Source organism: Aulonocara sp. 'chitande type north' Nkhata Bay, linkage group LG5, assembly GCF_057382095.1.
Source record: "Aulonocara sp. 'chitande type north' Nkhata Bay isolate Kocher_YH1m ecotype deep benthic linkage group LG5, A_spYH_male_GT1.1, whole genome shotgun sequence".
In the NCBI taxonomy this organism is placed as follows: Eukaryota; Metazoa; Chordata; class Actinopteri; order Cichliformes; family Cichlidae; genus Aulonocara; species Aulonocara sp. 'chitande type north' Nkhata Bay.
Genome location: NC_141348.1, coordinates 2,691,159 through 2,705,113, shown reverse-complemented (window position 1 = coordinate 2,705,113; position 13,955 = coordinate 2,691,159). Strand labels below are relative to the sequence as shown.

Below are 13,955 nucleotides of genomic sequence, written 5' to 3'. Positions count from 1 at the left end.
CACAAAATGCATTAACATTAAAAACTGAAAATAAATATTGATGCAGACTTTTAGTAACTGTCCTCAGATACAAAAACTGATAATTCAACATAATGTAAACATCTGTTAGGGCATATTATTTTCAACTATCACTAGATAAAGCTATAAATCCTGCCTGTTCTCAAGAATGCCTTCCACATACTGGAGAAGGGAACTGTAAATGTCAGCCCCATAGGACATAGAGGGTTCCATTGGATTGAAAAGGTGTCTCACTCTTTCCAAATCCTCACTGTCAAGTGGAGACACAAGTTCTGGAAGGTGAATACCAGTTTGGTCCAAGTCTGCAATGTCCACATCTGGATACTCTGCCTGAAATTAGACGCCATCAATTCAGGAAGTCTTTAAAATACATGCTTTATTAATTTTGTCAATGATATACATATATTTTTTTCAAAAAAGCAATTTGAATAATTTAGAGATGTGTAATCATACCACAATACTTTCAGGAGGATTGACTGGATTCTGAGTCTTTCCAATCTCCCATTGTTGGTTTGGGGTGTAGTTCCGCTCTGTCCTAAGAGAGTGATTGTTCCAGCCTTCAATAAACGTCTCCAAATCTGCTTGGATTCGTGGCAAAAAACACATACTGTGCACAAAAAAGGTCAGTACAGTTTGTTGGATCCAACAGTCTGTCTTCCTCAAGTCTGTGAAGAAGATCGTAGTAGATGTTGGTGACAACATTCCAAACGTCTCGCCACAGGCGCTCTATCCTTTAAAACAAAACAAAAATTTTAAACGTAATTTTGTTAATAACACATTCAATAATTAACGCCAGAATACTACACCTGGCAATCAAAAATATGTTTTTGTTGTAAATTAGGAATACCTTTGGTTATGCACGCTTTTGCCAGACATAAAGCTTCCTCTACCACAGCCCCGAACTTCAAACATGTATCGAGCAATGTCAACATTCTCAACTCCTTGGTCTCCCCTCACTCTAGAAATATGAAAAACAAAGGACACAGAAATTGCAGAGTATCACAGTTTAGCAATATTTTAAAGTTAATCATTTAAAGAAAAATGTGAATGTTTTACATTCAACTGTATAATATTTTTAGGGCTCTTTGAGCTCTTATGCAGAGCTATATTTGTAAATATTTTCCCCAAAAGTACAATACACAACTAGCAATGTTAACTTGCAAAGTCAGTGAAATGGTTGTTCTATCACAGTCTGGCTGAGCAGCTGACTATGTGAAGTATTAATATTTGACCCAAGTGCAGACAAAAATGGAATGTGGTACAAAACTTGAATGTTAACAGAAAGCAAGCCGTTTCTTAAGGCTGGTAAAAACTATACAAAACAAAAGGCAGAGATGAAGCTAAACTGGGCAGACTAAAGATAAACATAAAAACAAAAACATGAAACTCGCCGTGGATACAAAGATACCTGAAACCTGGAGCGTAGAAGCAGAGACGCATGGAAACATGGCACAAACGACAACAGACAACATGACAAAGAATGAACAGAAACACACAGACTAAATACACACAAGTGTGATTAGAGAAAATGAAAACACATGGGAAACAGCTGACACTGATTTGACATATTCGTCCATATTTATCTGATCTTCTACATTTGTACTACATTGGTACTCGCCCCCTCATACACTTCGCTCTTTTTCAGCTTCCCTTCTGTCTGTTCCACATGCTTGCCTAACTACAATGGGACTCAGAGCCTTTAGTTGTTCTGCCCCAAGACTTTGGATGTACCTCCACCAGATCTCCAGACAACAAACACTTTCACCACTTTTAAGTCACGTCTCAAAACCCATCTATTCAGAATTGCCTACACCTGATTCTGTATTAGTCCATTTTAACTTGATTAGCTTTTATACTGTCATGCTTGCTTTTCTCTTCTTTAACTTATGTCTACATTTTATTTGCAATGTTTCAATATATTGTATTGTTGCTATTGTAAGATAACCTTAAGGTGTTATAAAATGTGTTATTATTATTATTATTGTAGTATTTCTCTGAAAATATAATACAAATGATAGGAAAATTCAATCATTTCCAGACAGCAAGCATGTGTGTCAGGCACGAATGTGTATTCAAAATATAAGTGAGACTGATTTAAGCCTCTATGCGCTAATGTGAACAGCAGGTTTTTGCATTATACCTCAATGGAAATCCATGCTTCTGTACAGCCTCAAGGAAGAACGTCAGTGCTGTAGAAGCCTTGTTGTTGTTAGTTGCTTTCAAGTACAAGATCTGAAAATAAAGAGACATTATGGAAGTACTAGTACTAGCATCACATTTTCTGCTATTTTAGTGAAGAATGCAAACCTTCCTTGAGAAGCCATCAACACCAAACATCACAAGTCCATATCTGTAAAGAGACAAAGACACAGCCCCTAAGACTTCAGCCACTGAGTATAATTAATTGCATTTGGAAATGGCCAAATTGTTAATGTCATCCTTCTGCTGCTCAGTGAGGTGTTTATTACCATCAAGCTTATAGAGGAAAAAAAATTCCATTTTAGTATGTTGCAAATATATTGCATAAAAAATCTGCATTTTCTTGGGGGGTATTTACACGTATATAAAAATAATGAGTTCATTTAAATTATGATTTCACAAAGGCTTGAAGTAAATTAGTATTCACCATGCAAATTGTAGAACAAATATCTAGGTCTGGCACATCATCGAGCTGTACAGTGACAGTGTCTCTATCAGCATGGACCAACATGTGAATAATAGCCTTGCTGAGGCCATGCAATCGTGGCCCATCGTTCAAAAATGAATGCCCAATCATTCTGCCTGCTACCACAAATAAGTCACTGTCTGCCAAAATCTGAGAAGTAGAAGGCACTAGATGGTTCTCTTGTCCCTCAAAGAGAAGGGTCATGTTGGCTGCACCTGGAGAAGAACAGTACAAAAATAAAAAAGGTATAGCGTTATCTATTGACGTAAGTAGTTGATTAATGAAGTGGTCAAACATGATGCAAATACTTCAATCTTTTTTCTTTTTTAAATTTCTGGAGTAAATTTCTCGATGGATTATTTTAAAAACTCATCTCACATTAATTAAGAAAAGGATATAGAAACATACCGCTATGGATGTTAAAGCCATGTTGCAACTTTAGCATTGCCATGCTGAAAAAATGTCTCTGGACCCCAGTGCCAACAGCTGTGTCACCTATTTTAAAATTGGGAAAAAGAAAAAGACAACAACAACAACACAAGTAAAGTTACAAACTGCTTTACAGCACCCTTTAATGGAAAATTCTCATTTACCAAGTTGGAATGTTAAACAGCCTTTAAAGAAAGTAACTGAATCTATGCTTCACCATAAGCATTACCTTGTAAAGAACAACGAAAAGGTCCTGCCCAATCAATCTGTGGTCTTTTGTAGAAAGCAATGATCTCTCGGCTCTGGGATGTTTGATCTTGTCGAATGTCAATGATAGCTGTGATTTTGGGGTTCTCCTCCTTTTCCTTTAAGAGATGCCTCTTAACCAAAACTGCAGCATCTTGGGGATCACTGGCCTTTTTCCACTGTTCTACTAAAAGATAAAGTACATTGTATGCAAAAATAACATTTTGTACTGTAAACCCAGTAAGCCAAAAAATTAAGGCCCAGCACACTTTCTGGTAAGCACGTCAATTTGGAATTTTAAACCGATCGATCGATAGATGGATGCAGGAATACTGTCAATAAAAGATAAGGTCACCTAAACAATGCACTCTAAAGAAGCAAAAGTATATTGTTAAAATGCCAGGATGAACACTGATAAAAGCTCATCCATGTGGTCAACATGATCATAGAAGATGAACAGGTTAGATAAGGATGAGCCCCTGCTATGACATGATGCAAAGACAGAAGCAAGAGCAACTATAAATGTGCTACACATAGCATTTGTTTAGTGTTGTCCAACTAAAATGAACTTACCGATCACCACATGTACTGGCATGCAAGACCAAGTCATCTGGAGGATAATGATTTCCACAAACAGGACAAGAAGGCTGAAGAGGATATTGCAATTAAAAAGTGTATTTATTTTAGTCCTAGCAAAGATGAACAGTCCAAATCTAGCACAGAATGCCACAGGTAATTAGCAAATAATGAAACAGTTGAACAAAGATCTGCTTGGAATTTTGTATTGTCCATATTACAATGTTAAATATATCTGGGAACTCACCTCCAATTGGACTTCATTCTGATGTGCCTGGTCAGTTATGCTTTCACACGCGGCTTCCTGGTAAAGGAATCTAATGTTACATTACACATTTATGGTAGCTACATGCTGCTCACGATTTGTCATTTAGAGCAAACTAGGGGATCAACGCCCCTCATGGGGACACTCCAATAGGGCATAAAGTTTTGGACTCTCCACCAATTGCTCTAAAGCAGGGGTGTCAAACTCAAATACACAGTGGGCCAAAATTCAAAACTGGAACAAAGTCGCGGGCTAACGTTAATATTTATTGAAATATATTTGTTCCTCCAGATATAAGAATGAATCTTTTCTTATGGACTCAAACACGTTTTGCTAAAAAACGGAATATGAAACAAGCAAAGCTTAATACTAAACAATATATATATTAGCTGTATAATACCAGTAGGCCAACTCTAATAGTAATTTGGTATGGCTTCGCAGGGCAAATGTAATTAGGCTGCGGGACAGGTTTTGACACCTATGCTCTAAAGAAACGAAGAAGCTTCTCAGATGAGAGGTGGCACATCTTCAAGAAAACTTATAGAAGTCCAGATGTTTTCTTTGCAAACTCTTTAGACTACAATGACTGGGATAACTGAGAAACTTCACAGACATTTAGAGCAAAACTTACGACTGATTTCAGCACATACATTGACTCTGGAAATTCACCCAAAGTAGTCTTGGGTAAAGCATAATATTCTGTCCTTCCATTTTGAAAGTAGTAAAAAGAATACAACTTAAAAAGTTTTAGTTTTTAGCAAAGGTGGTAGCAATGTTTGTTTTACTGTTGAATTTGGCTTACTTGTACACAGTTTTCTACGTGACAAACAAGTAGCTGAAGAGGCATAGTCACACCACAGGTCTTGCACTGAGACTTCGGCATTTTGCTGAATTCTGCAGCATCATGTGGAAGAGGTGTAGTATCAATTTTTTCTTGGAGAGGGACAATATAAAGAGTATTTTTTCCATTGTTGGTGGCCATCTTGAGCGTCTTGGCTGTGTAGCCTTGTGTTCCCTGAGATACTAGAGAGAGATTTCTCTGTCCGCTACCACCTAGAATATGGAACAAAAACCAAATAATGCATTCGCAATACAGCAATGTTCTAAAAGTTGAGATCATAAAGTACAAATAAATCCATAACATTATGGAACACTACTCTTGTATAGCAATGTCTTTAAAAACTACCTTGTAGCAAACTATGCTTTTCATTTTTAAACAATGCTTAAAATGTTGAATGAATCACTAGACCAAAACAATATTTCATCCATAAACATATTCCGAATATTCAAGTTTTTAATTAAGTGGTGCTGTACTGTTGATCTTATACCTGTAAACAATGGAAGTGTATTGATGTGCATCTTATGCCTTTATAGCTTTTCAATCACAATGCACAAAAAAAGTGAGTTAATCGAAAAAAAAAGACCATGCCTACAAATTTGAAAAATAAATAATAAAAGCCATATCAGTGTTCCATAAGTTATTCTCGGAAGAAGTGTTAGAAATGTTTTAATTAGACAAAAAAGCTTCTTGTAAAACTTATCCGGATGCTTTTGGCTCTAAGTAAATGTCTTCTATTAACTCAGACACAAAGTCGGGGAGTTAAAATGACTTACCTCCTGCTTTATACAAGAGCCATCCACCAGTTAGGGCCTTCATCTTCGGATACTCTTCATGCAGAGCTACAGTAATCTAAATTAGGGTTAAAAGAAATCAAACATTTCCTCATCATTAGTTTGTCAAATCAAATTGTAACATTTTTCAATTTTAATTTTAAAGTTTAAAATTAGATTTTTTTTTGACAAGATAAAGGCATCTAAAATTGAGAAAAGTACTTCTTCATGATCAGCATTGTCAGCTATGCTGAGAGTTCGCCTTCCAAGTCCAGCTTGAAGAAGCCGTATTTCATTCTTTGGGGTTTTTGTCGTGGAGTCAGGCAAAAGACAGAATTGCAACTGAAGGTTGCGAACTGCATGTATGACATTACTAGGAGCTGGGAAAGGCCTCTTTCCTTTGGATTGCCTTCTTTGAAACATTGCTGGAAATGACCTGTAAATAAGATTATACATTTGAGGCATTAAACACTGCGCCAAATTCTTCCAAATTAAAGCAAGACTACTCATCTGATTGGAAAAGTACTGCATTACTGTTAAGGTGAAATGTCATAATGATGTTTAAGGAGGATCCAAGAGCATAGGTAATTTGCAGAGCAGGTTGTTTAAATAAAAAGATGACTTACATAAAAGAGAGTAAGAGTAAAAGCTGAACACACAATAGAGACAAATCCTGGATGCAGCATTTTACTTTTGTGCATGCCAGGTTAAAGCCTATGAATTATATTTTTAAACCAAACCAAAGAGTAACTCAAAACCAAAAGGGTTCCTTGAATCCAGTATTCATTATATCCTTGTCAGTACAGATTTTATGTCTTCTCCAGAATACAGGGAAAAGAATATTAAAAATATGAACAACTGAAATACAAACCTAATTATCTGGGCTTCTACTTTACTGAATATCTTTGATTACTGTTCCATAACACTCCTCCCCCCCGAAAAAAAAGAAAGGAGTAGCATTACTGGCAATTTTCTTTTTCTTTTTACCTTTGCATTTCTATTTGGGTGCTCACTCTTGGGGTTTGCTGAGGCACTGTCGCAGTAACAGATGTGGTTGCAGTTCTACTCCTAATATCAGACTGGGAAGTTGACAGAATTCCCACAAGATTCAGTATAGCCTTCTCTATTGCAGTCTTTGGCTCCTGTTGAAAATATATTTATATGTTATTGAACATCTGCATCTTCATTTAAACAATACCATATGGTTTCCCGATATATCCCTTTTTCCCTTATTAACCTAATATTAAAATAGTTAACAGTATAACTAATAGTCATGAGTGAGAGTTTAAAAGAACACTGAGGAAGCTTGTTAAGCCATAATTACAGTAGTAGAAGAAAACTGAAATCAGATACTTTATACACACACATATATTTGTGCTGTCAGCAGTAATCTCCTTAAAATGACATTAACCGATTTTCCGTTAGCGCAGCATAACACGTTAGCGCGGTTTGCTCGTTAATGCGTTAGCAGCTACTGAAAGTTAAGCTAGGTCCCCTAACTTTCAGTAGCTGCTGAAAGTTGTTGTATACTGTAATTACTGTAGTATTACTCTAACACAAACTCGGGGGTGACCTGGGACCAGTGCTAAGGTCAAGTCAGAGCATTTCAGTTCCAATTATTACCAAAACGACATCTCATCGGGATTACACTTAAATCCAAACACATAATTCTCCACGATGCTGATGTTTAAGCAGACAGACCGTGCCACACAGGAGACTATTTAAACACATGCAACACTAGGGCTAATGTTGAGAGCCCTTTTTAAGCTATCTTTTGGCACCGTGAAAAATTACAGTGTAGTAAACGAACATGATATTCAAAAATATATGTCTGGACAATTAGCTTGTTCCAGTAAACCATAAACTAAAGCTTACCTGCGCTGCAGAAGCGGCACCGCTGTCCTCCATCTTCAATCTGCAACCCTTCCAGGACCTGAAGGTCCGTAAAGCATCCCCCCGACAGCCAAACCCATCTGTTCTCTGATTGGATTGTTTAATTTGTGATTGACATGACATTGACCAATCAGCTTAAAGGAAGAAAAATAGGGTCAAAATTCGTACTTGTAACTTGCAGGGGTTTTTTTTCTAAGTCCACACACAAATCTTTTTCACACACGCACAAATCTTTTTCACACATACAAATCTTTTTTACAAGTACAAAATATTTATGACCACATTTTGAGCCCATAAACAGTCCCTTAAAAAAAGCACACGTCCCGTATTGAGCTAATAAGGGACGCACTTTGTCCCGTAATACAGTGAGAATCAAAAGTGGTCTATAAATGTTAATGGAATTAACGTTTTGTCTGAAAACATAATTCCCAGCCCCTCTCCTGCTTTGTGACCAATGAGCTGACAGCACACTTACGACAATTCGAGTATGACAATTCAGATTACCGCTTATCTCATTGGTCGAGGAAAGGTCGCTTACGGAGAAAATACCGGAAGACAGCAGATGACCACAACAAGAAGCATGGCCAACAGGGAAACAGACACTGCGGTGCAAGTCTCGGACGACAGTACACCTAAAGCTGGGCAGACACTGTGCGATTTTTTCAGTCACGTTATTCAGCTCCTGCTCAAACTGCACGATTGACTCGCAGGGGTTAGAAGTTGGTAGGTCACGATGCAGGGTCTCACACTATACGGCCCGATGCTCTGATGCCTGACCTGAGTGCTCACACTGTGCCTCCATAACATGAAGGTTATAACAGAAAATCTGTCGCTCTCTCTGTCTTTCACTCACACAGACACACAAACCACCACCATCAACTTTGCTAAATTGCTAATGAAAACCATGATCAGACAGCTGTGATTGAGCAGCATGTAAATCCAACTATTTTCACGGTTGTTGTGGTCGTGATAATTTTGTGATGCCACATCAAAAAGGCTCAGATGAGCTTTCCAAAGTTCTACAAGTTGTGCCTCCGTCGCTTGTGTCCAGATCACACGCTGCACAGCCGTGCTGCGCCGTCTTTTTCACCGACGTTTACGTGTTTGCGCGTGAGCAGTGTGAGCGCCTGTGGTGACACCCTCACGAGCGATTGATGATCGGGAGCTGGTCGTGAGGTGTTAATCGCTTCTCGTTACCCCACGTATACTACACGACGCACGATGAAGGCCAAAATCGGGCCGATCACCAAATCGGTCGCACGACTCAAAAATCGGCTCAAAATGGGCCAAAAATCGCACAGTGTGAGCCCAGCATTAGAGCAGCAATGTTTGTTCCCCTCAGAGAAAGGGGGAAAAAAAAAAAAAAAAAAAAAAAAAAAAAAAGCTGCAAAAGTACCGGGAGGAATGGGAAAAGGAAAACAGTGGTCCAGAATTTCTCAGTAAACCTGTTGTTCACTGGCCTGTAGGCATGAATTGTGTATCTGTCCATTTGGAAGCTGACCCAAAAATAAAAGGGGAGGGCCTGATGTGTGCAGCTGTGCTGAAAGAAGATGTGTGTCCCACTACTAAGCTGCTGTTGTACTTCTCCAGCTGGACAAAATTAAAAAGGTGTGTGGCATGGATCCTGAAAGTAAAAGAAAGACTTAAACTGCAAACAAGGAAAAGACAGAAGTTGCTGGGCACGCACTGTGGAAGTCAAATGTGTGTTAAGCAAGATGATAAATGGAACACTCTGCTCAAACCTGAGGATTTGTCCAAGGCTGAGGAAGCTATAGTGAGTTTTGTGCAGAGAAAACATTTTGCTGATGAAATGACTGCCCTAAACTCTGGCACTGTAAGGAAGTCAAGTCATCTGTATAAGCTTGATCCTGTAGTTGCTAATGGTGTCTTGAGAGTGGGTGGAAGACTGAGCAAAGCGGATTTACCTGAGGAAACAAAACATCCTGCAATTTTGCCAAAAGAAAGCCATGTTTCAAAGCTTATTCTTCAGCATATTCACGAAAAGATTGGTCACAGAGGAAGAAATCACATGCTTTCAACCCTTCGCTGTCAATACTGGATCCCTCATGCTAATTCAGCAGCTAGAAAAATAATCAAAGATCGTATAGTGTGTCAAAGACAACGGCAAAAGCCAGGTGAGCAGAAAATGTCTGATCTTCCTATTGACAGAATCTCAGCTGATCTTCCACCATTTACTTATGTTGGTGTTGATTATTTTGGACCAATAGAAGTAAAGAGAGGCAGGAGTCTTGTTAAGAGGTATGGAGTTCTCTTCACATGCCTAACCTGTCGTGCAGTCCACCTTGAGGTGGCACATTCTCTTGATACAGGCTCCTGCATTAATGCCATCAGGAGATTCATCTGCCGCAAAGGACAGGTCAAAGAAATCCGGTCAGACAATGGAACCAACTTTGTCAGCTCAAATCGTGAGTTAAAACAAGCCATGTTAGAGCTAAACCAAAGTAAAATCCAAAAAGGTTTAGCACAGGACGGCATAAAGTGGACCTTTAGCCCGCCCTATGGGGCCCATCATGGTGGAGTATGGGAGCGCTTGGTGCAAGAAATAAAGAGAATATTATACTCTATCACAAACCAGCAAGTACTAGATTATGAAACCTTGCATACAGTTTTTTGTGAAGTGGAGGCTATACTGAATGACCGCCCAATCACACCTTCTGATGATCCCAATGATGTAGAAGCTCTTACTCCAAATCACTTACTCCAGTTAAAAGGCCAGTTATGTGCTATTTTACTATATGTGCATAAATATTTTACATGAATACATATGCAATAATACTAAGTGCAATAATCCTTTCTGTCATCGTTGTATTTTTACTCAGTTGTATATAGCATTTGTATTTGTATTCTATTTTTATCTTATTGTATATTTATTTTATTCTACTGTATATAGTATTTTATTCTATTCTGTACAGTTGTGTACTGTATTTATTCTTATTGTATCCTAATTTTTGCCTCATAACTTTTGCACTGTCCACTTCCTGCTGTGACAAAACAAATTTCCCACGTGTGGGACTAATAAAGGTTATCTTATCTTTTAAATTAAACAGTATGAATGCAGCGTGCAGCATTTGTCTTGAAGATTGAATACTGAATGGATTTTTTTAAAACCTGTGGTCCCTTTTTGTTTGAATGTTCTGTTTTCCATTCTGAAACACAAGGAATCGCGGATACAAGCGGCAGAAATGAGCTTCCTCCGAAGGGTGGCTGGCCTCTCCCTTAGAGATAGGGTGAGAAGTTCGGCCATCCGGGAGGGGCTCAGAGTAGAGCAGCTGCTGCTCCACATCGAAAGGAGCCAGCTGAGGTGGTTTGGGCATCTGACAAGGATGCCCCCTGGGCGCCTCCTGGGTGAGGTGTTCCAGGCATGTCCCACCAGGAGGAGGCCCCGGGGCAGACCCAGGACACGCTGGAGAGATTATATCTCTCGGCTGGCCTGGGAACGCCTTGGTGTTCCCCCGGATAAGCTGGAGGAGGTGGCTGGGCAGAGGGAGGTCTGGGCCTCTTTGCTTAGGCTGCTGCCCCCGCGACCCAGCCCCGGATAAAGCGGATGAAGATGGATGGACAGTTAAAAGGCAAACCTGTGCTGCCACCAGGTTTATTTAAAAAAAAAAAAGAGGATCTGTATCTGCGAAGACGATGGAAACAAGCCCAGTATATTGTGGATCTATTCTGGAAAAGGTGGGTGAAAGAATACCTTCCTATGTTGCAGGAACGACAGAAATGGAACAAGATTCGTAGGAACTTTTGCATTGGTGATGTTGTGCTTGTTGTTGATGGAGCTGCACCAAGAAATTGGCCGCATCACTGAAACCATGGCCGATGCACACGGAGTAGTTCGCCGTGTTAGAGTTAAGACACGAACAAATGAGCTGGAGAGACCAATCAACAAAATATGTCTCCTGGTGGAGGCCATCTAGAGGAAACAATGAATGTTGGCCTCCAACTGAGCCAAGTTCTGGAACCTCTGGCTCTACATTTACACTGACACTCACTTTGCTCTACACTCCATTATGCAACATACACCTTTTCTGAATACACACAAAGCAAACACATGAACATCAGAGACTTGAAATCATAGAACATTGACCTTTCCTTTTGTTTGGTTTTTAAGAAGACCTATACGGACGGACTACTGAAGAAAATTATTGGCATTGCTTTTGGTGATGGCCACTTAGACAGATATAATTCATGTTACACAGGAATTAGGGGCCGGAATGTTGTGGCCATTTTTGTTGAATGTTTATAAAATGCAATTTGTATTCTTTTTTGTTTTTTCTTTAAAGGTGTAAGAATATACTGACCTGGTTTTGTTATGTAAATTTGTAATTAATTTTATTGGAGAAGCTTTTGGAAAGTGATTGGTTTATTAGCTTATGGACCCTCCCATTAATCAAGAGATTAAGAGCACCCTGGATGGGTGTGGTAGAGAGGTTTTTTGTTTGCCAAATGTCAGATGGGAAGACGGGAGGGTTAGAAAATGATTTTTTGACCACTTTTGAAGTTGTTAAAGCAAATTAAGTTAACTTTCGTTTAATTTTAAGTTTTAAGAAGTTATTTGGCTGATTTCTGTTTGTAATTTTTCACGAAATAAACGGCATATGATTTTTAAACAATGGAATCAGAAGTGCGTTCTAAAACAAACCTCCCGTTGCCACCCACGGCCTTTTCTTGGACTTTTTTGGTGTTTGGAAAGTAAAAGGCCGCGACACATATCCATACTCAGGCATATACTGACAGCTTCGGACCATTTCTCTGGGATGGCCTCTAGTGTATTGCTCGAGAAAATATAAACAATCCTTAGCACTGTGAGCTTGACTCTCCACCATGTGCTCAAAAGCTCTCATAAATGTTTGATATTGCAAAGGATCGCCATCAAATAACTGAATGTCATGTCTTGGTAACAAAAACAGACTGCTGCTCAGCCAATAAAGTTGTAATTTCATTTTGTTTCTTCAAAACCGTGACTAAATGATCATGACCCTCACCAGGTTTTGATTGTGTGTGAGACTGCGACATCATCTGAGTAGTTGAAACTGCACCTGGAAGTACTTGATGTAACTTCGTCTCTGACCTTTCCAATGAAACGACCTTAGGCTGAAAAGTATTTTTAACCTTGGGCCTAACATCCAATACCTGCGCTTGATGATCACCTGCATCAACACCCTGATATGGTTGCTCTGGTAACACAGGTTTGAACGTTGGAGCATTAAGATTTAAAACACCTAAACGCCCCCGCTCTCGTTCTAAATACGAATTCATTCCATCTGATTTAACCTTAACAGCACTTGAGACTCGGGACATTTCAGAAGTTTTTAAAACATTCACCTTTGCTGCTGAGGCTGCTATTTCAGTTTCCAAGTCAAGCAGCTCCTTTCTTTTCTTAAGCTGTATTTCTTGTTCTTCCAGAGCATGCTTTTCTTTCAACAACCTCTGTCGAACAAGAAGGGCAGCCATGTCAGCCTCTGCCGTTATCCGTGCTGACAAGGCAGATGAAACCATTGAGCCACTGAGTGATGATTTACTTTTCCTACAACTTTTGTTTCCAACATTAGAGACGCCATCACTTGGATTAACATCATCTATCGCAGCACCTTTACTAACATTCCCGGTGTACATAGAAACAGCAGAACCATTTCCAGCAGGTAATACATCAAAGGAATCAACACCAGGTGGATTTAAATGTGGCAAATCAAGCTCAGACACCTGATTTTTGCTCTGAGGGTTTCCCTTTGCAACATGAAGCCATTTCTTTACCGCTTCCATAAACTCAGTATTATGTGCTCGCACACTTATAAATCAAGCAGTCTGTTTTTCTTGCTCTTCTTGAGGAAACAAAGGAAGCAAGGTTTCCTGCAGTTGAGTCGCCTCATTAAGCAACACAGACAAATTCTCTAACTGAGCCTGAACAGTTGAAACATTATCCTCAGATTGCTTTAACTCTTTAATAATCTTTGACCTTTTTAATGTTATTAATCTTAGTGTGACGTTCTGTCTGAAGCCTTTCAATCTGATTCTCCAAAGCCTTAGCAGTCGGTTTCGGCTGTCTTTTCTTTCCATCCACATCACCACATTGTATTAATTGGTGTGTCTCCATTTTTCTTCAAAATATTACAAAAATCCAAACGCTGAACTGCACCTATGCCACACAGCTTCATTCCAACGCATCAACTTGATGACATTCACTTCATAAACCCTGGACACACACAATTGACAGGAGCAATATCCCCCACTAAC

General features: G+C 39.1%; 1 protein-coding gene and 1 pseudogene across 1 annotated transcript; both read right to left on the bottom strand.

Moving 5' to 3' along the window:
- Positions 1-141: 141 nt before the first annotated feature.
- LOC147329665 (uncharacterized) lies at positions 142-2,355 on the bottom strand (annotated as a pseudogene).
- A 250-nt stretch (positions 2,356-2,605) lies between these two features.
- Positions 2,606-7,662, bottom strand: LOC147329664 (uncharacterized). Its single transcript, XM_086290861.1, has 9 exons — positions 6,798-7,662; positions 6,033-6,246; positions 5,814-5,889; positions 5,002-5,252; positions 4,182-4,238; positions 3,939-4,005; positions 3,342-3,545; positions 3,092-3,178; positions 2,606-2,898 (listed from the first exon to the last, which is right to left on the bottom strand). Exons 1-9 carry the CDS (start codon positions 6,803-6,805, stop codon positions 2,606-2,608), a joined length of 1,257 nt encoding a protein of 418 aa, XP_086146987.1. The 5' UTR covers positions 6,806-7,662.
- Positions 7,663-13,955: the final 6,293 nt, after the last annotated feature.